General features: G+C 41.1%; 1 protein-coding gene across 3 annotated transcripts in view; it reads left to right on the forward strand.

The window, feature by feature from the left end:
* Positions 1 to 25,563, forward strand: part of SHF (Src homology 2 domain containing F) — a 998,232-nt gene that overhangs the window by 78,069 nt on the left and 894,600 nt on the right. For all 3 annotated transcript variants that reach the window (XM_044077854.1, XM_044077855.1, XM_044077856.1), the window contains exon 2: positions 111 to 240. In XM_044077854.1, coding sequence (XP_043933789.1) covers positions 111 to 240 — 130 coding nt within the window. The remainder of the gene's footprint in view (positions 1 to 110; positions 241 to 25,563) is intronic.

Consider the following 25,563-nt stretch of genomic DNA (forward strand, 5'->3'; position numbering starts at 1 on the left):
GTCAAAATCAGGGATGTCCTTGAAAATCAGGAACCATTGAGAGGTACGATTAACTTGTTGCTTTTTTGGTGCAGATAAAATGTAAAAACCTTCTCTGTTTAATTTTATAGGTAGTTATTGTTGAAGACTATGCAGATCCATTTGATGCTAAGCAGACTGCAGGGCTCCAAGCAGGGCAGGAAAAAGTGACAGAAAATGATGGCTACATGGAGCCATATGAAGCCCAGATGATGATGGCCGGTAAGTAGGATGCTGGTGTATGATTCATGGCTGTCTAGGTTTTGATGGTGTAAAGCAGAATAATCCGTGAGGATTTTTTCTTCTTTGTAAAGCACAGAAATGAACTAGGTGTATTTACTCATTAGAACTACATTGCTCTTGAACAGTATTTTCCTCTAACATTCAAGTCAGATACAGATTAAATTTATTATGATATAATTTATAATCTTTTGTGTTTTTGGCTGAAATTTATAGGTATGGATCAGACCACTCACCCAGTTATTAAAAGACTCTGTAAATAACAGAGCTGGTAAAGTCAGTATTGGTTTTGCTATCTTACAGCTAGATCCATTCTGTGTTTCTTGGCACTGATTTCATTTCATTGCCATTCACTGATTTATGAAAAGATCTTTGGGTAGTTGCCCATGTCCATAGTTTGTCAAATACTTCAAGTTTAGCATAAAAATGCAAATTGCACTTACTAGCAGAGTGGTTTTCACTGAAAAATACAAACTCTACAACTGTTGCATTTTGTAGGAAGTAAAGATCTGTACCTTTAGTAGTCTGTGAGTGCAACAGACAGTTTTGTTGAAAAAATGTTAGTTTGTCAAAGCCAACTTATTAAATATGTGTTTTATTGACTTGACACTTTTTAAGAATGTATTTTATTGTGCACATGAAGTGTTACATTACAAATGATTATTTTCTCACTGATAAAAACTACTTTGTTGCAGCAGCTTAAATATGCTTCCTTGCACTTCACTGAGTGAAGACTTGATGCAATTCTAACAGAGTTTAACTCTATGAGCTGTCTTGAGTGCTGTGTCTTAACCTGCAGTGGTTAATTTCTTTTCAGTTTTCCGGTTTAATTCATGTTGGTACATCCTTGCAGTTGGTGCACATTAGTTTGGGATGTGTGGAGGGGCTTTCCTTCTCGTAGGCAGGGTGCAGATGAGCTTTCATCCCTGCAAAAACAATTGCATTTAATTTTTTTCAATGCTTTGAATTCTTGATTAGTTATGTTTGACAGATGTAGTTCCTTGCCAGGCTGTAATTCAACAAGTCACAGTGGAAGCGGATAAAAAACTAGCAATGTTCTCCAAACTATGTGTTGTGATATTCACATTTTGAAGGCCATGCTTGCTTTTATGAAATCTGGTGGTATTTTTTATGACTTTCGGCTTTTCCCGGGTAGGGGTCGCCACAGCGGAACTCCGGTCTGCTAATGATTGGCAGTAGAGTTTTACGTGCTGGCTTGCCGGGCCTGACGCACAACCTTCAACGAAGGAACACCCGTCGCCACACAGAAGATGCTCTAACTGAGAATCGAACGGGCAACATCTAACTGTGAGACGACAACGCTACCGCAGCACCACCACCGCAGCGCATAAAATCATTTGGTCTACGTGTAATAAATGTTAAAAATGGAGATGTGAGTGCACTGAATAATAGCACTAATTTTTTGTATAAACTGCACATTAGAGTATGTGTCTGTCTTTATGTCATGGGTGTGGTAAATCAGGAAAATGGAGCATAACTGTACTGCCATCTTTTGGGTCTTGCGTAGTCTGTGGACCTGCATTTTATTGTGGTGGTTGTAGGGAAGCAAGACAGTAGCTATGATTCCTAAATAGGAATTTTTATTGGTCTTAAAGGGTTGGACTTTTGTATGCATGTGTAAGACATGCTGATTTTTTATTAATGTACTGATCCTCATCGAATAGTGTGGTACCATTTCTTTTCTTTTTTAACTATTTTGTATTGGTGACTGTTATGCATTTATATGTATATGCAGATATGAAATGTATCCAGATGCCCAAAGGTTCATTTTACTTCTAAAAAGTTAATGTATTGTTACCTCAGTCTGATGACGTCTCTGATCAAAAGTAGAGAGACGAAAGTGCTTACTTGAGTTTTTTTTTTTTTTTTTTTTTTTTTAAATAAAGCAGTGCGTTTCCTATTTTATCGGCTTTTTATTTATCATCTTTGAAGTTAAGTCCGTTTATTGCTTTTGGAGATTTAATTCTAAAAAGTGGACATCCTACTGTAGTTATTTTGAGTGATTATAATTGGTAAATTCATTGTTGGTAGTTTTTAATCTGATTATGGGTTCACAGTGAAACATTTTCTCATTTTAATGAGACTCAAGCGTACAAATGACTAAAGTAATCCATATACTGTCACTTAGGACTCTCTTGTTAATTTCTCCTGTACTGCCAGTTTTGTATTCTTAAACTCAGAAGCAGTGTACCTGTAGTGTAAATTGAAATTTAGCTACTGTCCCGTTCCTGCCGTGTTCGTTTCTGCTTTCTGTTCACGCCAGGGTCTATGACAGCGTTGGACCCTTTTATTAACAACCTCAGCAATTGTAACTATGGTGCAGAAATTAGTATTAAAGAAAATTTACAAGTTCCTGTTATGCAGAAGTTTATCCCTTAAGAGGCATCTCAGGGATGTCTAGTTTATTAGTCTTTGGCTGAGGTTATAGTAATGTACTACAGCTGCATTACATAGGCTGGAAGTGGCGCAGCAGATTGAGCCTTGGAGTTGACATGTTGGAGGGGAGGGGAGTGTTGAGGTAGAGGTTGGCACATTGAGCACATTGAAGCAACACCTGTTTTATGCAGTAGTGAAGGTGCTGGGAAGACACTGGTGAGTGTTGTCAGTGAGGACTGCTAAAGTACAGTAGCTGTGGATGCCTTAAGTGGGGTTGAGTATGTGGAAATGGAGATGTATTGTGATTGGAGTTGTGGGACCACTTTTATATAGGGCACGTGAGAATAGGGAGACTAGAGTGGGAGATGTTGGATCTCTTTGAGTCTTTAGTGGTCGAAACAGTGCCATAATAAACCAAATATTTACATTTTGCAGGATAGCTGTAGTGCACAGCTTTGCATTCTTTGTAGTGTAGATATCTTCATACAGAAAGCATAGTGTAGTACGAGCCTAGTTCCTTATACGTTTTCGCCATTTTATTGTCATCATCTCTTGATAGTAGAAGTTACCTTTGTCTTGCCCATAACTGTTAGATATATTTCTTTAACCTGTTTCAGTCCCATTTAATCCATATTTGCAGCATATCCTACCTCTTCTTGATGACAAATGATTGGCAATATCAATGCGGATGTACTGTTATAGGTTCACAGGTAGATACTAGGCTAGTTCCCTTCTGGGCCATTTTAAGCCTAGTCAATTTCCCAGAGGTGAGAATCAAACCATGTATCTTGTTATTTGAGAGGTAAACACCTTAAACATTATTCCAATCCACCTCCCATTATAAATAAAGGACCCCTACTCTTTTCAGTAGGTGCCGTGGGATTTTATATGTCCACCTGATGTACCATCAATTCAGGTAGACGAGGGACATGGTTTTAATGTCTTAACTGAAGGACAGTGCACTCAGGAGTGCAGCAACCCCCCCACCCAATCCTGTACTGTAGTGTATTCAATCTACCTGATGTGGGATTAGAACCCAAAGCTTTCTGCAATAAAGGCGTGTGTGCTACCTGTTGCTCCACTTATTGCGCAACTGAGTCTTTCAGATTTTACTATCATCCATTATGTCTTGCCACATAAGTGTCCTCACCCTCTGTTTAGGTGCAATAAATAAATATGCAATGTCCATAAGACCTGTGCCCACTGAATAATTGTTTTGTTAATCACAGTTGGCTGTCTTTTCTTCAGTACTTAATTTGCTCTTCAGTCATTGCTGTTTGTTGTCTGTGTTTGTTTGAGTTTGCTAACCAGGTGCTTGAACTGATCCAAAAACCATTTAGTCACAGCCCAGGTCAAAAAGCTAGACAATTACAGATGCAAAAGATAAATTTGAGCAAACTGTTAGATGTATGAAATGCTGTCATGTTTTCCCATAATTGTGGATTGCACCCTCCTCCTGGGCTTTTGAATTGCAGCATTTCTAACTTTATTAATTCAGTATCTCAACTATTTCATTACATGTAGTTCTATAAAAAATAGTTAATCTGTATTAAATTATTAGTAACCTTTTAATATTTATAATAATTGTACTGTTTATTTTACCAAAGACAAAATGCCTTCTCACATTTAATGACGGTGGGCATGGTAATGATGATGTTGGTTCATGCCTACTCGAACGTACCCACCAAATTCTCTGTTAACAAAAGTCTCTTTCTCAGAAGTAAAGCATAGGGACACAGAGCCACATTCATTCACGATGATTTACAAGAAATTCTGTTGCAAGATTACATAGCAGACACTTAGATTTTGACTAAAGCAAAATGATAACTGGAACAGAGAACACTCCATACTGGTATGTGTTTTTAGCAATAAGTGTAATTTCTGTATATAGGGTGCCTTCTAATGTCTATTTTGGTTACGTATTTTACTACTAAGACAAATGAATTTTACTAACCAAGTCTGATTTTGTGCCTATACTTGTGCCTGGGAGCTGGGTTGTCATAATAGTTAAGATCTTTATTTCACAGCTACAAGGTGTAGGGTATGATTCTGACTTGTTATTGGCTAGGCTTGTAGACTGATAGACTGATAGCTTAGTGTTTATTTATGAACCAATTATGATACAGTGAGCTGGACATCAGTGTAGGATTTGTTCAGGGATTCAGTATTTCCCTTAATTTTCACAGGCCTTAAGTCCAACAGACATGTAGTCTGTGCCTGAAGTACAGTTGCCCAGACCTAGTTTATTCCTTTTTTGATTGTAAACTGTTCTAAGCCAGATATGTACCTCATTAGGTCTGGACAAGCCATTCCTCCCTGATCCCTTAGGATCGTTACACTTGAGTCGATACATGTGGTTTGTCTCTCGCATTTCCAGGGACATTGAAAGGACTGTTTTGGCAGGTGTAGTCAAACATTGAAGAATAAATGTGGAGCTTTCCTGAATTTTCTTGGTGTGTGAAAGAAAGATTGGGTAGGATTTGTATTTCAGATGTACTGAGGAGTACATCTTGGGTATCACGAATAATGGTACCAAGTAAATCAACAGTATCGATGCCTGCCTATGTAATTAATTTGCTCTTCCATTTAAAGTGGAATTAAGTTGTATTTCAAGGATTTAGCTTGTAGTTAAAGATATATATGCTGGGCATGTCTCTCTCTCTCTCTCTCTCTCTCTCTCTCTCTCTTGGTGTTATTGCTTGACATTTTCATAAGAATATCATGGAAACTGAAATAAGTCTGCTGTGTCGCTGTCCAGGTGAAGTAGCTAAATGTGCAAAATATGAAAAAAGAACTGTTTACCTAGTCAACCCAAAATCTCTACTATAAGGACCTTTTGCCACAGTTCATTCCTAAATCTGATAGGGTTTGGATAGATATTAGTCTACCAACCAGACTAAAATAGTAGCTAACCGGAGATATTATTGTAAAGAGAAGCATAATCTATGCCATCTTTTCTTTTTTTATTGCTGACATGAATGCTTCTTTTTCTCCAGAGTTCTTCAGGCCTTTTGTGGCAAGACAGAAGTAAGTACCATTGGTAATTTTGCCTTTGCTTATTGCAGTTTTTAAGTTTTGCTGTCATATTTGGTAACCAGGTCCATTTTCCTTGGCTAGCCCATGGTTTTCCCAGAAAGTGTGCTTATTGATCTGTCAGCACTCCCAATGCTGAATGAATACTGACACACCAGAAAAAAATATTGAAAATGCAGGTGTAGAATGAGTTTCAGACATAGCTCTTCTCCTTTTAAAATTATTTTTTGCAGCGGGAAAAGCCCCCCACACACACACACACACACACACACACACACACACACACACACACACACACACACTCCTGGACTTGTATATACTAACTCCAAGATCACTATACCTCAGAGTAAAAAGAGTCTTCTGAGAAAGGGCTGTCTCAGACTTATTAAATGTAAATATTTTTTTTCAGCCATTCTGAATATGCATCGTGACTCACTCTAGCAGGTCCTGACATTTCAGATGGTGACTGAAATTGTCAGTAAATATCCCTATTGGAAACCAACCCCCAGGATTACTACTTGCAGTGCCTTTTCTGCTCAATGAAGAATATGATGTAACTAGCTGCAATTAATGATAAAAAATGAACAAGCACAGGAATCTGTCTAGTTCCAACCTCACCACCATGAGTGCTGAGAAAAAGAAAAAAAAAATTAGTGGTTTTAACTTCGTTGATGAGCTCATTCACAGTAATTTCCAAGAATCATAAGACCCAGGTAGTGTTCCAAAGCAACAAGCCTTTATTTGTCACAGCCAAGCGTTCCTCGGTAATAAAAAATCAGAAATATTTTAACAATGTTAAACATAATCAGCTTTTATATACTTAAAAGTAGGTGGGGAAAATGTACGCATTGTTTAATTTTAAACAAGCCTATTCAAGGCAAATGGTATAAACAGGGCCGTAAAAGTGCAATTTCAAACAAGTGCCCACTGCTACTCTTTTGATCAACTAAATCCTAGTTAAGGAAAACACTACCCATCTATTTGCAACCCACATTCCAAAATCGGGCATTAAGAAAAGCATAAAATACACGCAAAAGACTTAATTAAAATTGTTTTTGGCTGCCTAATGTAATAAAACTTTCATCAGGTCTGTGACAGGAACTAAAATCAAGAAAAACATACAACTATCTAACCATAAACATAATCTAACTTGAACACTAAATATAACAATACATCTGTCTAATAATATCTAGTAAGTATCCATCCACGTGTATTAGTGTACATAAAAACTAAGTAATTAACAGCTCAGAAAAAAAATGTCCGTGCTTTGCAAAAAAAAAAAAAAAAAAAAAAACTGTCACGACGGTTTTCATGTTTACAGCCTCAAAACCATGTTTATACAACGAAAACTAGTAGAAAAAACATACAAAAATACAGAAAATGGTGGTTTAAGTAAACTAGTAATGTATAAAAGTGCACAGGCATATGCATGAATGTCCACCAACTTGGCACATCCAGGAATTACACCAATACTACATTATAATAGTGGCAAGAAAAAAAATGGGTGTTTTGAATTTGTTTAAATCTCTGGTGTGATGCAATAAATCTAATCAAAACAGAATTGAGGAACTAAACATATATACATTTATACACAATTTTTATTTAGTATATTTTAGTACTAAAAATATTTCCTCAAAGAAATTCCTTAAAAAAACTTTACAGATTGGGGGGCAGTTTACGTAAATTCAGTACACTCTTAATAGTGCAATAATGAAGTCCTGGTTTTCTAAATGCATTTAATTTCAACTACCAGCATAATTTTTTTTTCTCCAAAACACCGTTGACAATCCCCTTCAAGCTCATCCATCTTTACCCAGTCTAGACTGATAATTTAAAAACAGAATGTCTTTGGTGTTCTAATAAGTATTTGGATAAAGCATTGACGTCTGATGTCAGATGTCACACACAATCTGTAAAGTTTTTTTAGGGAATTTTTTGAGGAAATATTTTTAGTACTAAAATATACTAAATAATAAAAAGAAGTTAGTTGAATTCTTCTTCTTTGATTAGATTTATTGCATCACCACACCAGAGATTTAAACAAATTCAAAACGCATTTTTTTCATGCCAGTATTCCCATGTAGCATTGGTACAATTCCCCCATTTACCATACTGGTGGACATTCATGCACACACCTGAACACACTTTTATTTTATTTATTAATTTATTTTATTTTATGTTTGTTAACCGGGATGGTCCAACCCGGATGAATGTCCATTTTCAGCGGAGTCCCGGGGAGAAAAGCTCCAAGGTACATGTACACATTACAATTATTAGAACAATTAGTGAATGGCAATTACACACAGGTTACAGACAAAGCAGTACAACAATCACATGATGCCTGAGACTTCCAAATCAATCCAAGTATGTATATACAGGTAGTAACGACATATTACCTTCAGGATTAAAAATACATTGAGTAGCTTTAGTTATTGTTTACCCCTTGTTATATGGAGAGGGGTGGCCAAAGAAAGGACATTTTATAGAGGAGAGATATGCGAGATGGGCAGAGCACTAGTCAGGGTTGGTACAGGGGCATATCCAGTGCGATTTGAGGTGATTCTTAAGCTAAGTTTTTGAATACTGTTGAAGGCTCTAGGGTCAGGTCAGCTGGTAGTGGGTTTCATTTTTTTCCGACAGTTGGCAAAGAGAGAGTCACCAGCAGCGTGGTTGGATTTGATTTGTTAGCACTAGGAGTTTGGTGGAGGAGTAGTTGATTGTTGCTGTAGGGGCAGATCATATTTTTTAGGGCAGGGGTATTTTCTGGCCGGTAGAGAACTTTATGGGCAACTATGAGCTAGTTGAGCTGTAGAAGGTGAAGTAGTTCAAGCCAGCCTAGGAGATTTAGGTTGTGGCAGTGGTGGGTTCGGTAGGGTGTGCCAGTAGCAAATCTGGCAATATGGTTGTAACATGATGATTAAGATCAGTTTTGCTCAGGTGGGAGAAAAGAGGAGAGGCATAAAGAAGGGTAGATAGTATATAGGAGCGGGCGACTGCAATTCTTGCCGGAGGGGTGAGGAATGATTTGATCCTGTAGAGAGAGGCAAGGTTTTATTGGTAGTTTTTATAGTTTGATTGATGTGCACATCAAATTGTGACACCCAAAAGTTTAGCTTGGGTTTCTGGGGAGATGATGGTACCATTACTAGCTGTTACGCTGAAGAGTGGCAGGGTGATCTTATGCATAGGGGTGAAGAGACGTGACTTAGTTTTGTTGGGATTTAGGATTAGACGTTGGTTTAATAGCCGTTTTTCAAACAAGGTAAAGGTACTTTGGGTTATTGTAATAAGATTTGCTGGGGTAGTGGCAGAACAAATCAAGGTTGAGTCATCTGCATATTGAATGCAGGTAGAGTCATCTGCATATTGAATGCAGGTAGGGTCATTTATAAAGATGGAGAAGCGAAGGTGACCTAGTATTGAGCCCTGGGGGACTCCAAGCCTGATTGGGAGGTATGAGGATAGTTTACCCTGCCACAGGACTGCCTGTTGCCTGCCTTGTAGGCAGGAATCAAACCACTGGAGCGCCTGATTGTTTAAGGTGATTCAAGGTGTTGTTAGCATTTTGTGATCGACCATGTCAAAGGCCTTGGAAAGGTCTAGAAAGAGAGTGGAGGTTAATTTGTTATTGTTACGGTTGTGGTTGTTAGTAAAAGAGAGGAGGGCTGATAGAGGGCTGATGTAGTGCTGTGATTTGGCCTAAAGCCATGCTGAGGAAGTCTTATTGATGAAAGCGCTTAACCGAATGGTTTTAATCTGTTTTTTATAATAAAAAGTCTACATTTGGTCTATGTCGTAGTGCTGGTGCTGTATTGGAGTCAACACTATTTAGAGGGTATCGTAATATCCATCCAGCTTTGTTTTATTTATCTGCATGCTGAGATTTGGACAGTAGTTTGTTCTGTGTGAGATATTTCATGAGTTGAATATGAACACACTTCTCCGTAATTTTAGCTAGTGGTGACAAAATAGCTTTGGGCCTGAAGTTAGACAGTTCGGCGGAACTGGCCCCCCTTGTGAAGAAATACGGCATGTGAGATTTTCCATATGGCAGGGATGGAAGCTTCTGATATGGTTGTATTGATTAGGATTGAGATTGGGTATGCAACTGCATCTGCAGCGTTTTGTAAGTAGTTGCTGGGAGGAGGTCAGCAGCCAGAGTGGTGGGTCTTAGTTTCCTTAGTAGGGCCTTAATGAGTTGAGTGGAGACTGGTTGGAAACTGAAGGAAGTGTTGGTGTAGCTTTTGGCTGCATTTGGATTAGAACCGGTGAGAGTGAGTTGGCTAGCTGAAGATTGGATAGTTTCAGTGAAGAAGGTGTTAAAGGTGTTAGCAATATCTTCTGGGGATTTTTGTTTGGTGACAGAGGGGTGGTGGGGTGGTGGTTTGGACTGGGTGGAGGAGTGTATTTATTCCTGCTCAGAATTTCTGTGGTTTATTTTGGTGTACTTGCTGTAGGTGGCAATAGTAATTCTTTTTATCTAAAGTTATGGGTTTTTTGGCGTCATTTCTTAGTTTAAATTTAAGTTGGTCAGGTAGGGTTTTTGTTGTGCTTTAGGTGGCCCATGCTTATTCCTGAGTGTAATTTTGGATTTTGTATCTTTAGTAAGCCAAGGTGCAACATTGATCTTGTTTCTAATAGTACGACTAGGAGCATCACAGTCGGGAGTAGTGAGGAATTTGGCATAAAAGTAAGTGACCGCTTCATCTAGGGGGAGGTTTTTAGGGTTGACCAGTTACATGCCTTTAGTTCATTGTTAAACATATTGAGATCAAAGTTTTTGTTGCTTCTTATAGTTCTATTGGTTGCTTGGTAGCAGAAGTTAACTTAAAGCTTGAATATATAGGTGAGGCAGTGATGACTTAGATCAGGTAGGGTGCCTGGTGTATAGAGATGTGGGGAGTTGTTGACTAGTATCCAATCCAGGGTACGGTCTTTATTTTGTGATTTACCTGACCTAGTGCTTGAGGATATGGTTTGGGTAAAACCCATGGAGGCTTACATGAGTTGTGGGGGATTTAGAGGAACAGGCATTCCAGTCAATGTTGAAATCTCCAAGGAGAATGGTTTCTTGCGGCTGGTTATTAGTCAGCCAGCTTAAGAAATCTTCAAGGGGAGTCTATGTTCTTCCCTGGGGGAATGTAGACACAGACAATGTTTATGCTTTTGAGGTTATTAATATGTAGCTTTGTGATGATAATTTCAGCGTTATTGAATTTGGGGGGTTGTAGGGTGTCCATGATGACGTACAAGGTGGACTTGTAAAGTATTGCTACACCTCCATCCTTTTTGGAGGTGCGATCCAGTCTGTGCATGTTGTACCTTGGTGGCAGGAATTCATTGTCCTTGGTGGCTGGTTTTAGCCATGTTTTTGAGACAAAATATATCTGGTGAATGCACTGCCAAGTGGGCATGTAGGTGCTGGATTTTATTATTTGTGCTCCTGATGTTTAGATGGCAGGCCAGGAAGGAGTCTGGGGTCTGTTTGATGGGTCTATTTTGATGGAGTTAGAGAGGGGATTAGGGTCAGTAGTAGGGGTTGGGCCAGGGTTCTGGTGGATGTCGCCATCCACAGTGAGGTTATTTTTTAACCTAGTTATGACTTTCCAGATTCTGAATAGAGTACAGTAATAGTACCTGGGTTTGGGACAGATGTATTTAGGTCTAGAAGGGACATAGTTGTTTGGTTGGTGAGTTGAGTATCTGGGGAAGGTGAGCATTTTTGTGCATTAGTGAAGGAGTTGGCATTCTGAATCTAGGGTAGTGGAAGCCAAGGTAGCCCTTTTTCTCATAGGCGAAGAGAAGATATGGGATGAGTAGTAGGGATGATAGAAGGGTTAGCAGTAAGAGTTTGGGGGTAGGCATATTTATTTGACTGAGATTTGGTGCTAGGTTATGGGGAAATGCAGGGGGAGGGGACAAGTAGTAGTAGGTAGTGTTGGTTAAGTTTAGAGTACTAGTTGTTGCTGATAGGTTTATAGAGGAGTTGGGTGTGGTTGGGTAGATTTAAATTTAGCAATAGTAGGGGCGGGTGGGATTTGGAGGTAGGGTGGGGCACGAAGCGAGCCCAAGTTAAGCAGGGTTTAACCAATTCTCAATTCGCCAGCAATCAGAGGTTACAGGCTAGGTGTATAGTTTACTTTCTAAAGTTCTTTATTTATGTGCACCTTTTTCATAGTATTAGGCAAGTTAAAGTTGTGCTTTAATGTTTTAATTTAGTGTTTTACAGGTGGGTAAGCTGGGAGTTGGTCCCTAGGTTAAACAGTAGCGACTGAGGGTTGTTTTTAGTTAAAGTTGGCTATATTAATAGAAGTTTGTGGGGGGGGTTAGAAGCTATTTTATAGTTGCAGTACATTTACAGTACCATTCAGTAAGAGTTAGGGTTAGTAACCTTGCAATAATCCCTTTTAGCTTTTTTTCAGTACAAGGCTGGGAAATTGTGACTGAGCTCATCAATGAACTTTTAAGACCACTAGTTTCTTTTCTTTTTGTTTTTTTTTTTGTATTTTTAGGTGCAAATAATGAAAAACATTCAGCAGAAAAAAGAAAAAAACTTCCTTAGAAATGCTAGAAACCTAAAAGCATTAAAACTTCCTTAGAAATGCTAGAAACCTAAAAGCATTTGTAATATGCTTTAATCTCTTACTGCTTGTCTAGACGTCCACCTTTTTGTTTGCAGAGTAGCTTATCTTTCTAGAGGTGACATAGTGGACACCCACTAATACCCTGGTTGATCATACACCAGTGCTAGGTCCATTCAGACTCTAGGTAAATTTTACATAATCTGACAAGTTTCATTTTAAGCATGGAAAGATATAGAGCCCCAAGAAGGTTCTATGTAAAAAAAATGTGAATATGTGGGTAGAGTGAGGCTGAGCCCTTTAAGATGACGAGTGGGTTTGCTGTCACAGTTCAAGTCAGAAATGCTTAATTATCACTGTGCCCCTCCACTAGACAGCAGTCCCTAGGTGTCGGTGGAGGGTGTAAATCTTTTTCAAGAAGTCAAGCAAGTGGCTATCTTTCTAGAAGTTTGCTTAACTGTTCCAGTGAATATGGATGTCAGTGTAGGATTTGTTGAGGGGGTCTGGTCTTTGCCTTAATTTTCATAGGCCTCTAGTCCAACAGGCATCTAGTACAGGTACCCAGGACAAGTTAATTCCTTTTTAATTATAAAAAGTTGAAGGAATAATACGTTACAGATGTTCTTTGTTGCAGTCATTACATTTGGGTAATCTGCTGGCAGGTTGCCCTCAGTCGGCCTGAATTAGAAAGTCTTGGATCTTGTGTCAGTTGCTGTCTCCTCTTCCATGACGTCAGGTCGTCAAGGGTATAAAACATGCAGCCGATGCCGTTTTCTTCAGTCTTTCTTGCCGTGCGATGCCCGAAGCAGAAGCATTTCACAAGTGCCGGTCAGCCGACTACTGAAATATTCAAGTTTGAGTTTCAGAACCAAAGTCTTCACTAAAGCTAAGTACCCCCATTGGGGAAATTTTTTTCTTGCTTTTTACCGATGTCAGAAAAAGTTAATAATTGTATTACTTGTGGGAAGCAAATACCTCATACTGTATTTCTTGCTTGGGCCCTGATCACAACGTGCCTGGCTGTCGGTTTTGTGCTAGATTTAACCAACGCACTATTAAGCGTCGGTATATTTTTGCATCAAAGTATTTTGGAAACAGATTTAACTACCCAGAAATGTCGTCGGATAGCAATACGACTACCCGAGTACATAAAAAACGCTAAGGAAAAGGACAGAGAAAGGCAGTCGAGATCCAAAATCGACAACGAAGCTTTTCCTAAGTCTGTCGCCGGTATTCGGTGAGGCACCTTCGCAGCCCCCCCGATACCTGCTACCTTCGAGCAGGCCTCTACCGACACCCATGTGGAGTCCGGCATGCCGCAAGATACTCAAGGTATTGGACCGATGGATGTATCTCCCTCAGATGGGTCCGGAGCCGCTGAGCAGGCCCCGGCTTCTGAGGGTATATTCAGACCTCAACATTTGTACATCAAACCGACGACAGCTACAAAATCAAAGACAAAAGCAACTTCTAAACCTAAAACACCGACGCATGAGAAACATGCACAGGCCTCTAAACCTAAAAAAAAACAGATGATCAAAATGGCTGATGACCTTATTACCTTGATCAGGGGTACCCATCCCTCTCCAGATAAGAGGCCTAAGCAAGACACTGATTATGAATCTTCAGATCAGGTTTCTATTTCTTCTGATTCCTCTTCTGATAAGGAATTATGTATACCTCCCTATGAGGATTCTGATGCTGAGGAGTCTATTCCATCTGCATCTCCTCCTGAGGATTATTCATTTAGGGAAACCTTGCATACTTTGAAGGAGCATTTTCACTGGGAGAGTCAAGACTTCTCAGAATCAAAAAAGAGGCTCAGGGATTTCCTTCTCCCTCAGCACAAGCCTTTAGCAATTCCCCCTGTTTTAGACATTGTAGATGATGTGTTTTCGGAGTCAAGCTTGACCCCTGACTCCTTACCTCCAGCTCCCAGTAAGCCTGACAGATATTACAGAGTCCCCGACTCGCATAAATTTTTATTTAGAAACCCTGCTGCTGATCCTGAAACTATATTTCACAGGGTCCGAAGGGAGTTAAGGCCTCAACAGCAATAAACCCTGCCCCCCCGAAAGAGATTCTAGGGCACTGGACAGATGGGGGAAAAAGGTTTATACATCTGCAACCTTTGCAATCAGGGCCTTAAATTGTCAATTTCATTTGCTTAAGTACCAACAACATGTAGTGGGATTGCTGAAACAGAAAATGATGTTGATTTCAGAATGTGCAGAAAATAAAGAATTGCAGGAATTATTGCATGCAGCTGAACAAGTTGGAAAGCATACCTTGCAATGTGGTTTTGATTCTTTAGAGGCCTCCTGCAGGGCCGCAGTTACTGGATCTGTGATTAGGAGGCATGCCTGGTTAAATGAACAAAATGTGCCTGATCATGTTAAAGCTAAATTGCTAGATGCACCTTTACAGCATGATGTGTTTGGTATTAAGGCAGAAGAGATTTTAAAGAAAATGGAAGACAAAGCTAAGTCTATGCAAACTGTTAAAGATTTCTTACAAGTGCAGCCACCAAGATTCAGACACTGGCCTACAAAAAAAAAATTGGTCCTTTCTCGTGTCAGACAGAGCTCAAAGGGCCAAATCCAGACGCCCTAAGGGTTCCAGGTACCAGGCTCAAGACTCATACAGGTCAAAGCAATGGGGGCGCATCCACCTCCAAATCTGGAGGAGATAAAGCGCAAACCTACAGAAAGCAATTCCAATGACTTCCCTCTGCCTACACCAAGCACTTATCTTTTGGCAGCACCCATAGGGGGAAAATTAGCACTTTTTGCTCAGAATTGGCAGTTAATGACCCCAGGACAAGTGAGTATTAAACATTGTATCACAGGGATACGGATTCCATTTCCACACTCTGCCAATGACAAATGGTTGGCCAGAACTGCCAAAAAAAACAATGGGCAGAGGCACAGAAACAGGTTACTTACCTCATGGATATGGGGGCCATTCAGACAGTACCAGAACAGGAAAAAGGACAAGGTTTTTACTCAAGACTGTTCTTTGTACCCAGAAAGGACAAGGCCTGGTGGCCAATACTGGATTTATCAATTTTGAACACATTCCTGGACATTCCAAAATTCAAAATGCTCACTTTGCAGCAACTTCTGCCCATGCTGGGCAAGAATGCTTGGCTGGTGACTTTAGACCTAAAAGAGGCATACCTGCATGTCCCAAAAAGACAGTCGTGCAGAAGATACCTCAGATTCAAGGCTGGCTTAATGCATTACCAATTCTCTATACTGCCCTTTGGCTTATCTACTGCGCCCAGGGTCTTTACAAAGTGCCTGGCACCAGTAATTGCATTTTGCAGACAAAAGTATTCAGATATATCCTTACTTGGATGACTGTCTCATTCAGGCAGAGAACAAGGACACTCTTCTATGACACCTGGCATTTGTGAAAAGGCTTCTAACATGCCTAGGGTACACAGTAAATGAAAAGAAATCACAGCTGGTACCCTCTCAAAAGATAACATTCCTAGGTGCAAGCTTGAATACAACTGCCCAGATGGCTTACCTCATGCCAGACAAACAAAGGCAACTGACTACTTACTTCAAACTGATGGCAACAAAAACCCAGTCATCTGCAAGACAAATTCTGCAGGCTCTGGGCTTCTTGGCATCCTACATCCTACTAATTCCATATGCAAGACTGCATATGAGGAAACTTCAATGGTACCTAAAAAGTTTATGGAGTCAACATTCACACAGTCTGGAAACGATGATTCCTCTCATTTCCTGCCTGCAACAGGAGTTTCTATGGTGGGCAAAGCCCTGTCACCAAAACATGGGACGGCCCTTCACTCTACCCCCTGCCAGCCATACTTTAACAACAGACGCATCAGATTATGCCTGGGAGGCCCACATGGCAGGAAGATGCATTCAGGGCATATGGGCATCAAATCAAATGCATTTACATATCAACCAGAAAGAGATGCTAGCTGTTCAAAATGCCCTAACAGCCTTCAAGGACTTACTTCATCCAGGAACAACTACTGATAGACGGACAACACCACAGTCATGTGGTATATAAACAAGCAAGGAGGCACACACTCATACCCCCTTTGCAGATTAGCCATGGCACTGTGGGACACAGATTTGACCTACCAAATACATCTTCAAGCTCAATTCCTGCCAGGAAAACAAAACACTCTGGCAGACGATTTAAGCAGAAACCTTATGGATCCTCACGAGTGGAAACTAAATCCACAAGTCTTCAGCATGATAACAGAGAAATGGGGGAGCCCAGACATAGATCTATTTACCTCCCCTCACAATTATCAACTGAAAAGATTCTGCACAAGGACTTATCACAGACAAGCATGGAAAGTGGACGCCCTATCCTTCAGTTGGAAAAACAGTTTATGCCTTTCCTCCTCTGCCTCTTCTACCCAAGGTCCTCCTAAAAGTCAGACAAGAGAAGCCAAAGATGATATTAATTGCCCCAGACTGGCCCTGTCAATACTGGTACCCAATCCTAAGGAACTTGTCTCAATACCCAGCTTGGACCTTGCCTCAAAAACCACAACTACTGTCCCAGCAAAACAATCAGATCCTGCACAATCAACTACAGACTCTGAACCTGGCAGCATGGCTAATTCTGTAATCATACAAATGACACCTCTCAGTAAAGCTGTGATGGATGTCATTTTGGAAGCCAGGAGGCCTAGTACTAGAAAATCTTATGCTGACAAATGGAAGAGATTCTGTGCTTGGAATCGAGCACAAGGAACTGATAACAGCAGAACCACATATTCCTCAGATATTTCAATACTTAACTGAGATACTTGACAAAGGCCTATCTTTCTCCTCAATCATAATCTATGCCTCTGCCATTTCGGCTCATTACAATACAGAGCCACCAATCTTTTCTCATGCTTTAATAAAGCAGTATGTTAGAGGAGCCAAAAATTTAAGGCCTCTTAGAAGATCACCATTATCTGCATGGGACCTCAATTATGTGCTGGAAAAGCTCACCCTGCCTCCATTTGAACCAGCTGTTACCGCTATTATAAAGTTCTTATCATGGAAGACAGCTCTGCTACTAGCAATTACTTCAGCAAGAAGAGTTTCAGAGCTACAGGCCCTCATGGCTGTAGAGCCTTTTATCATATTTTACCGAGACAGGGTCTGAGGACAAATCCTACTTTTATGCCTAAGGTAGTTTCCAGTGTGGCTCTTAACCAAACAATTCATCTGCCAACTTTTTATCCAAATCCACAGAACAAAGGGGAGAAAATTCTGCATTCCTTGGACGTACATACACAGCTAAGATTCTACTTGAGCAGGACTAAAGCTCTAAGAAAAACTGAGCAATTACTAGTGTCATATGCTGCAGGATCAGAAGGAAAGGCTATTTCAAAGCAAACAATTTCAAAGTGGATAAGCCATTGCATCTGTTTCTGCTACTTACATCATGGCAAACCTGTGCCCAAGGGCATTAGGTCTCACTCCACCAGAGCAGCAGCTACTTCAGCAGCCTTTCTCAGAGGAGTACCAACCAAGGACATTCCAGAGGCTGCTACTTGGAGTTCTGTTCACACCTTTACAAAACATTACCATTTGCCTCCCTACTCTAAGTCCAGGGCAGGCTTTACCACTGCGGTGCTGCAGGGCCTTATAGCCTCACCTAATGCTGTTTAGCTCCAGCTTCCCAACCATAGCTTTGGGATTCTACCCAAATGACTGCAACAGTGAAACACGAAGAACATAGTACAGTTGTGTACACTTACCATAAATGTAGATGTTCGAGTGTATTCACTGTTGCAGTCCAGGTTACCCTTCTGCCATCTCCTTGTCATTCTACAGTTTATCTTTCCTTCTCTGTCTTCTACAACCTATGTGGTGTATTTGCTTGTAGGTGAAGGTAAAGTTTATATTGCTGCATGTATATATATATATATATAAATATTTATAATATTGCTACCTTTTTGGGGGCACCTGACATCGGGGGAAAGAAAAACTAAAGAAAATGGCGTCTGCTGCATGTTTTATACCCCTGATGACCTGATGTCATGGAAGAGGAGACAGCAACCGACGCAGGACCCAAGACTTTGGAATTCAGGCCTACTGAGGGCAACCTGCCAGCAGATTACCCAAATGTAATCCAGAGGCTGCTACAAACTTCTAGCTGACTGTCAACATGGGTTTAGACCTTTCCACAGCACTACCACTGCTCTCCTTTCCTTCTCTGACACCATAAATAATAATCGCAATAATAATTGTTTCTCCTCAGCACTATTTATCGATCTATCAAAAGCTTTTGATATGGTTAATCATAATATTCTTCTTGATAAACTTAACCTTTTCTCTCTGAGCTCACATTCTTTACAATGGTTTAGAAGTTATCTAGTAAACAGGCAACAATCAGTGCTTTGGGGGGACAATCTATCAAACTTACTTCCAGTAAATATTGGTGTTCCTCAAGGATCAATCTTAGGACCCCTTCTTTTCTCTTTATTTATCAATGACCTCTATTTGAATGTGACACAAGCTACCTGTATCCAATATGCAGATGACTCTACTTTGATCTGCACTGCTAAAGATGTTTCTTCCCTCCAGTCTATCACCCAAATAACCTTCCAAAACGTTGAAAAATGGTTTATGCAACACTGCCTTCTCCTTAATGCCAAAAAAACTAAGCTTCTTCTCTTTACACCTACTAATAAATCTCCTATACCTTTCTTCACTATCTCCTCAAATAATGCTACAGTTATAAACCCTGATAAAACCACACGTCTATTAGGTGTTACCATCGACAATCATCTTAACTTTGATGACCACATTAACACTACTATTAAAGCTGTTAATAAAAAAATTGGGACACTTTACAGAATTAAACCCTTCCTTACCCCAGCAGCCAGGAAAAACATTGCACAGACCCACCTGATTTCCACCCTTTTCTATGCCTCAGCTATATATACTTCCTTATCTAAAAATAATATTAGCAAACTCTCTACCTGTTATAATAGTATAGCCAGATTCATTACTGCTACTCCCTTTAGAACTCACCACTGTCACAACCTCAAACAACTAAACTGGCTAGAGCTTAACAACCACATACTCTACCAACAATTACTAGTCATTCACAAGACCCTTCACTTCCCAGATAATACTCCTAGCCTGGCTAGACTGATTTCTCCTTATAAAAATCTAGCCACACTTCGCTCTGCTAATAAACTCCTACTTTCCTCAACTAAAATTTACAATAAAGCCGGAGATGCATTAATCTCAAATTCCATAGGTAAACATTGGAATCAACTACCTCAACATATGACTAATCAAGACTCTACCGCACTCTTCAAAAAACATATCAAGGAACATCTTAAAACTCTATGGCTATGTCCTTGTACTAATCCCGACTGAAAGTATGTCTCCCCACATTAATTTTTGCTACCCTTCCCCCTCACTGAGCTCAAACTTACACTTCTATTGTTGAGAGTTTACTTCTTAAAAGCTAGCCTTTTATTTAAAATTGTTGTACTTATCTTATATGTCTTAGATTTGACTTTGTAATCTCTTTTTTTTAAACTCTTAAACTTATATATTGTTTTATAATAACTTTTTGTGATATATCAGTGATATTTTTTTCACATGTAGTGGAGCTTTTCTCCCCGGGCCTCTACTGTAAACGGATATATATCCAGTTGGACTAGCCCGGTCAACAAATGTAAAATAAATAAAATAAATAAATAAATAATGACTGCAACAATGAATACACTCTAACATCTACATTTATGGTAAGTGTACACAACTGTACTTTTTGCAGAGGACTGAACTTCCTTGGCAAAGTGACACCCCCCGCACACACACACTGCCTTATTCAGTGGAGAAGATGCTGATGAAATGGAAAAAAAAATAACTGCTGGCTAGCCAGGTGGCAGCAAGCCATCAGTTTGTCTGAGGCAGGATAGCTTGGACTTTGGTTTCAGAGGATGGGGGAGGTGAAGAAACAGGTAGGGACATGATACGGCAAGAGGTGAGGGCGGGTCAAGCTGTCCTGGGATTGGGTTTGAAAAGGCAGGGAACAAAGGAAACCGGTCTTTTTCAATTTCAGCCTTGGGCAGCTTCCTCTTTCTGGTACTGCACAGCCACCATGTTCTGATTTGTACTGCGATGCCACCACTGCCCCAAGGCAGTACTGATCCTACAGTGGGCTCAGTTGGCTCCTTCGGCTGTGAGAAAGGATGCCTTTGCAGATGCTAAGCAAGCTGGGCATGTTTTGATTGAATTAAAAGACCTGGGTGAACGTAAAGAAAAAGGGGAGTAGGGTAATGTGAAATCAGGGAGCAGGTCATGTGCGAGACTTGAGCAGTGGGTACTGATTGCGGCTACTGTTTGGATTCTTATTCTGATTTATTTTCTTTGTTTAGTTGGGCTGATACAAATCAGGGGTGGGTCCAAGTGGTGCTACATGTGCGTATGCATTTCAGTGCAGAAGGGTATTGGTACAAGATTCATTGTATTGATGGTGGGCTATGGTCGGAATAAGGTGATGTTCTTCATGTTTCACTGTTGCAGTCATCACACTTGGGTTATCTGCTTGCAGGTAGCCCTCAATTGGCCTGAATACCAGAGACTTAGTATTTCTGCATCGGTTGCTGTCGCTTCAGGACTGATGTCAGGTCATCAGGGGTGTAAAAACAGGCAGCCAACGTCATTACATCAGTCTTTCTTGCCAAGGAGGCGCCTGAAGCAGAAGCAGTTCACAAGTGCCGGTCGGCTGCTACCTGCATTTTTCATTTTCGAATTGAATAATCCTGAATTCTTCTAAAGCTAAGTAGCCCATTGGGGATACTTTTTTCTTGCTCTAACCGAATTGTCTTGCCTGTGAGAAGCAAATACCTCGCAGAGATGTTAATTCTTACTGGGTCACCTGTTTAGGCCCAGACCAAGACGTCCCTCGCTGTCGGTTTTGTGCCTTGTTTAATGCCCGAACCATTCGTCATCGGGCTCTCTGTCACTAAATTCTTTTGCTGTCGATCTCCATATTCTGAAATGGCTTCAGTAAGCCATCAGACTACCGATTTTCTGAAAAAAATGTAAGGATAAAGACAGACATGGATCGCACCGGTCCAAAACTGACTATGCTTCCATCAAGCTAGTCGCCAGTCCGCCAGTACTCAGTGAGGCACCTTTGCAGCCCCTGATGCCTGCTTCAGTGGATTTGCAGGGCTCTGAGACTCATTTGGAGTCCGGTATGCCACAAGATACTTCGACTATGGAACCTGCGGATGTCTCTACCTTGGATGGGTCCGGAGCTGCTGTGCAGACACCGGCTTCTGAGGCAGATGTTCTTCGTGTTTCACTGTTGCAGTCATTACATTTGGGTAATCCTGCTGGCAGGTTGCCCTCAACCAGCCTGAATTCCAAAGTCTTGGGTCCGGCGTCGGCTGCTGTCGCCCCTTCCCTGACGTCAGGGGTATAAAAGATGCAGCCAATGCCATTTTCTTCAGTCTTTCTTGCCATGTGGTGCCCGAAGCAGAAGCAGTTCGCAAGTGCTGGTCGGCCATCTCCTGAGATTTTCGTGTTTGAGTTTCAGATCCAAAGTCTTCAATAAAGCTAAGTACCCCATTGGGGAAACTTTTTTCTTGCTCCAGACTGATGTCAGAAAAAGTTAATAATTGTATTTCTTGTGGAAAGCAAATACTTCATAAGGATTTTCATTCTTGCTGTATTCCTTGCCTAGGCCCTGATCACAACATTTTTGGTTGTCGGTTTTGTGCTAGATTTAACCAACGCACTATTAAGCGTCTGTATGATTTTGCTTTAAACTTTTTTGGACGCCGGTTTAATTATCCCGAAATGTCGGATAGCCATCCGACTACCGGAGTTCACAAAAAACGCAAAGAAAAAGAAAAACAACCGAGGCCCAAAACAGACGACAAAGTTTCTCCTAAGCCAGTCGCCGGTTCTCAGTGAGGTGCTTTTGCAGCCCCTGATGCCCACTACTTTAGAGTCGCAGCCAGCTACCGACTCCCACGTTGAGTCGGCCATGCCACTGGATACTCAAGGTATTGGAGCCTTGGACGCTAATCCCTCAGATGGGTCTGGAGCCACTGAGCAGGTACCGGCTTCTGAGGGTGTATTCAGACCTAAACATCTTTACATTAAACCGACTTCAGCATCAAAGACAAAGACTAAAACACCTTCTAAAGCAAGGAAACAAACTCAAGATCCACATGGACAGGCCTTTATGCCCAAAAAACAGATGCTCAAAATGGCTGAAGACTTGAGTACCTTATCAGGGGTTCCCATCCCCCTCCTGATAAGAGACCTAAGCAAGAACACTGACTATGAATCTTCAGATCAGGTTTCTAATTCTTCTGATTCCTCTTCTGATCAGGAATATTCTCTTCCTGCCTATGAGTATTCTGATGCTGAAGAATCTGGTCCTTCAGCATCTCCTTCTAAGGACTATTCCTTTGGGGAAACCTTGCATGCCATGAAGGAGCATTTCCCCTGGGAGAGCCAAGATTTTTCAGAATCTAAAAAGAGGCTCAGGGATTTTCTTTTACTACCTCAGCAAAGGCCTCTAGCTATTCCACCTGTGTTAGACATTTTCAGAGTCTAGTCTGACCCCTGACTCCTTACCCCATCTCCTGTTAAGCCTGACCGATATTACAGGGTTCCTGACTCGCACAAATTTCTTTCTAAAAACCCTGCTGCTGACACAGAAACTATGTCACAGGGTCCAAAGGGAGTTGAGGCTTCCACTGCAAAAAACCCAACCCCCTCTGACAGAGATTCAAGGGCACTGGACAGATGGGGAAAAAGGTTTACACATCTGCAGCTTTGGCTATAAGGGCCTTAAACTGTCAATTTCATATGCATAAGTATCAGCAACATATCATGGGGTTGCTTAAACAGAAAATGTTAAATTCTGAATGAGCAGAAGACAAGGAAATGCAGGATTTATTGTATGCAGCAGAACAAGTTGGAAAACATACTTTGCAATGTGGTTTTGATTCTTTGGAGGCCTCTTGCAGGGCCACAGTTACAGCTTCTGTAATTAGGAGGCATGCTTTGTTAAAGGAACAAAATCTGCCTGATCATGTTAAAGTTAAATTACTAGATGCTGCTTTACAGCATGATACTTTGGTGTTAAGGCAGAAGAGGTGTTAAAGAAAATGGAGGGCAAAGCTAAATCTGTGCAAACTGTCAAAGAATTTTTACAAGTACAGCCACCTAGGTTTAGTAGACACTGGCCTACAAAAAATTGGTCCTTTCCTGTGTCAGACAGACCTCAAAGGGGCAGACCCGGATGCCCTAGGGACAGATCCCAGGCGCAAGGATCTTATAGGCCCAAGCAATGGGGTGCTTCTACTTCCAAAGCTGGAGAAGATCGATCACAAACCTACAGAAAGCAGTCCCAATGACTTCCCCCTGCCTGTACCAAGCACTTATCTTCTGGCAGCACCCTTAGGGGGAAAATTAGCACTTTTTGCTCAAAATTGGCCCATCATAGCCCAGGACAAGTGGGTTCTAAACATAGTGTCACAAGGATACAAGTTCCATTTCCATACTATGCCAAAGGCAAACGGCTGGCCAGATTTGCGAAAAAATCAATGGGCAGAGGACAAAAACAAGTCTTACCCTCATGGACATGGGGGGCCATTCAACAAATACCAGACCAAGAGCAGGGACAAGGATTTTACTCAAGGCTGTTCTTGGTACCCAGAAATGACAACGCTTGAAGGCCTATACTGGCTCTATCTATTCTGAACACTTTCCTGGATATTCCAAAAATTCATAATGTTGACCTTGCAGCAGCTTCTGCCCATGTTGGGCAAGAATGCTTGGCTTTAAACTTTAGACCTAAAAGGGGTATACCTGCATGTTCCAATCAGACAGTCATGCAGACGATACCTCGGATTCAAGGCTTGTTCAATGCATTACCAATTCTCTGCACTGCCCTTTGGCTTATCTACTGCGCCCAGGGTCTCTATAAAGTGCCTGGCACCAGTAATTGCATTTTGCAGACAAAAAGGAATACAAATATATCCTTACTTGGACGACGGTCTCATTCAAGCAGAGAACAATGACATTCTTCTTCAACATCTGGCATTTGTGAAAAGACTTCTAACATGTCTAGGGTACACAGTCAACAAAAAGAAATCAAAACTAGTACCTTCACAAGAGATAACATTCCTGGGTGCAAGCTTGAATACCACTGCCCAGATGGCTTATCTCACACCAGCCAAACAAAGGCAACTGACTGCTTATTTCAAAATTTTGGCAACAAAGGCCCAGTTATCTGAAAGGAAAATTCGGCAGGCTTTGGGCTTCATGGCATCCTGCAATCTACTAATTCCATATGCAAGACTGCATATGAGGAAACTTCAATGGTACCTAAAAAGTGTTTGGACTCAACATTGCCACAGCCTGGAAACGGTCATTTCTCTCATTCCCTGCCTGCAACAGGAGTTTCGATGGTGGGCAAAGGCTTGTCAACAGAACAAGGGACAGCCATTCACATTTACCTCCAGCCAAGCAGACACTAACAACGGATGCTTCAGATTATGCCTGGGGAGCCCACATGGCAGGAAGAGGCATTCAGGGCACATGGTCCCCAAACCAAATTCATCTTCATATCAATCAAAAAGAGATGTTAGCTGTTCAGAATGCCCTGACAGCCTTCAATGACCTACTTCCTCCAGGACAACTATTGATAAAGGCAGACAACACTATGGTCATGTAGTATATAAACAAGCAGGGGGGCACACATGCTTACCCCCTTTGCAGACTAGCCATGACTTTGTGGGACACAGCACTGACTTACCAAGTACATCTGCAAGCACAATTCCTGCCAGGAAAGGAAAATACTCTGGCAGACGAACTGGCAGACGAACTAAGCAGAAACCTCATGGATCCCCATGAGTGGCAGCTGGATCCACAAGTCTTCAGCATAACAAGGAAATAGGGATGCCAGGACATAGACCTATTTGCTTCCCCTCTCAATTACCAACTAAAAGGATTCTGCACAAGGTCTTATCACAGACAAGCATGGAAGTGGACGCCCTATCAGTGTATGCCTTTCCTCCACTGCCTCTCCTCCCCAAGGTGCTCCTAAAGGTCAGACAGGAGAAGCCAAAGATGATACTGATTGCCCTAGACTGGCCACACCAGTACTGGTATCCAATACTAAGGAACTTATCTCTATACCCGGCTTGGACCTTACCTCATATACCTTGACTACTGTCCCAGCAAAACAATCAGATCATGCACAGTCAACTCAGGACATTAAACTTGGCAGCATGGCGGATAATGTAGTCATA

The sequence above is a fragment of the Protopterus annectens genome, chromosome 7.part0 (assembly GCF_019279795.1).
Source record: "Protopterus annectens isolate FY-2018-M chromosome 7.part0, PAN1.0, whole genome shotgun sequence".
Lineage (NCBI taxonomy): Eukaryota > Metazoa > Chordata > Ceratodontiformes > Protopteridae > Protopterus > Protopterus annectens.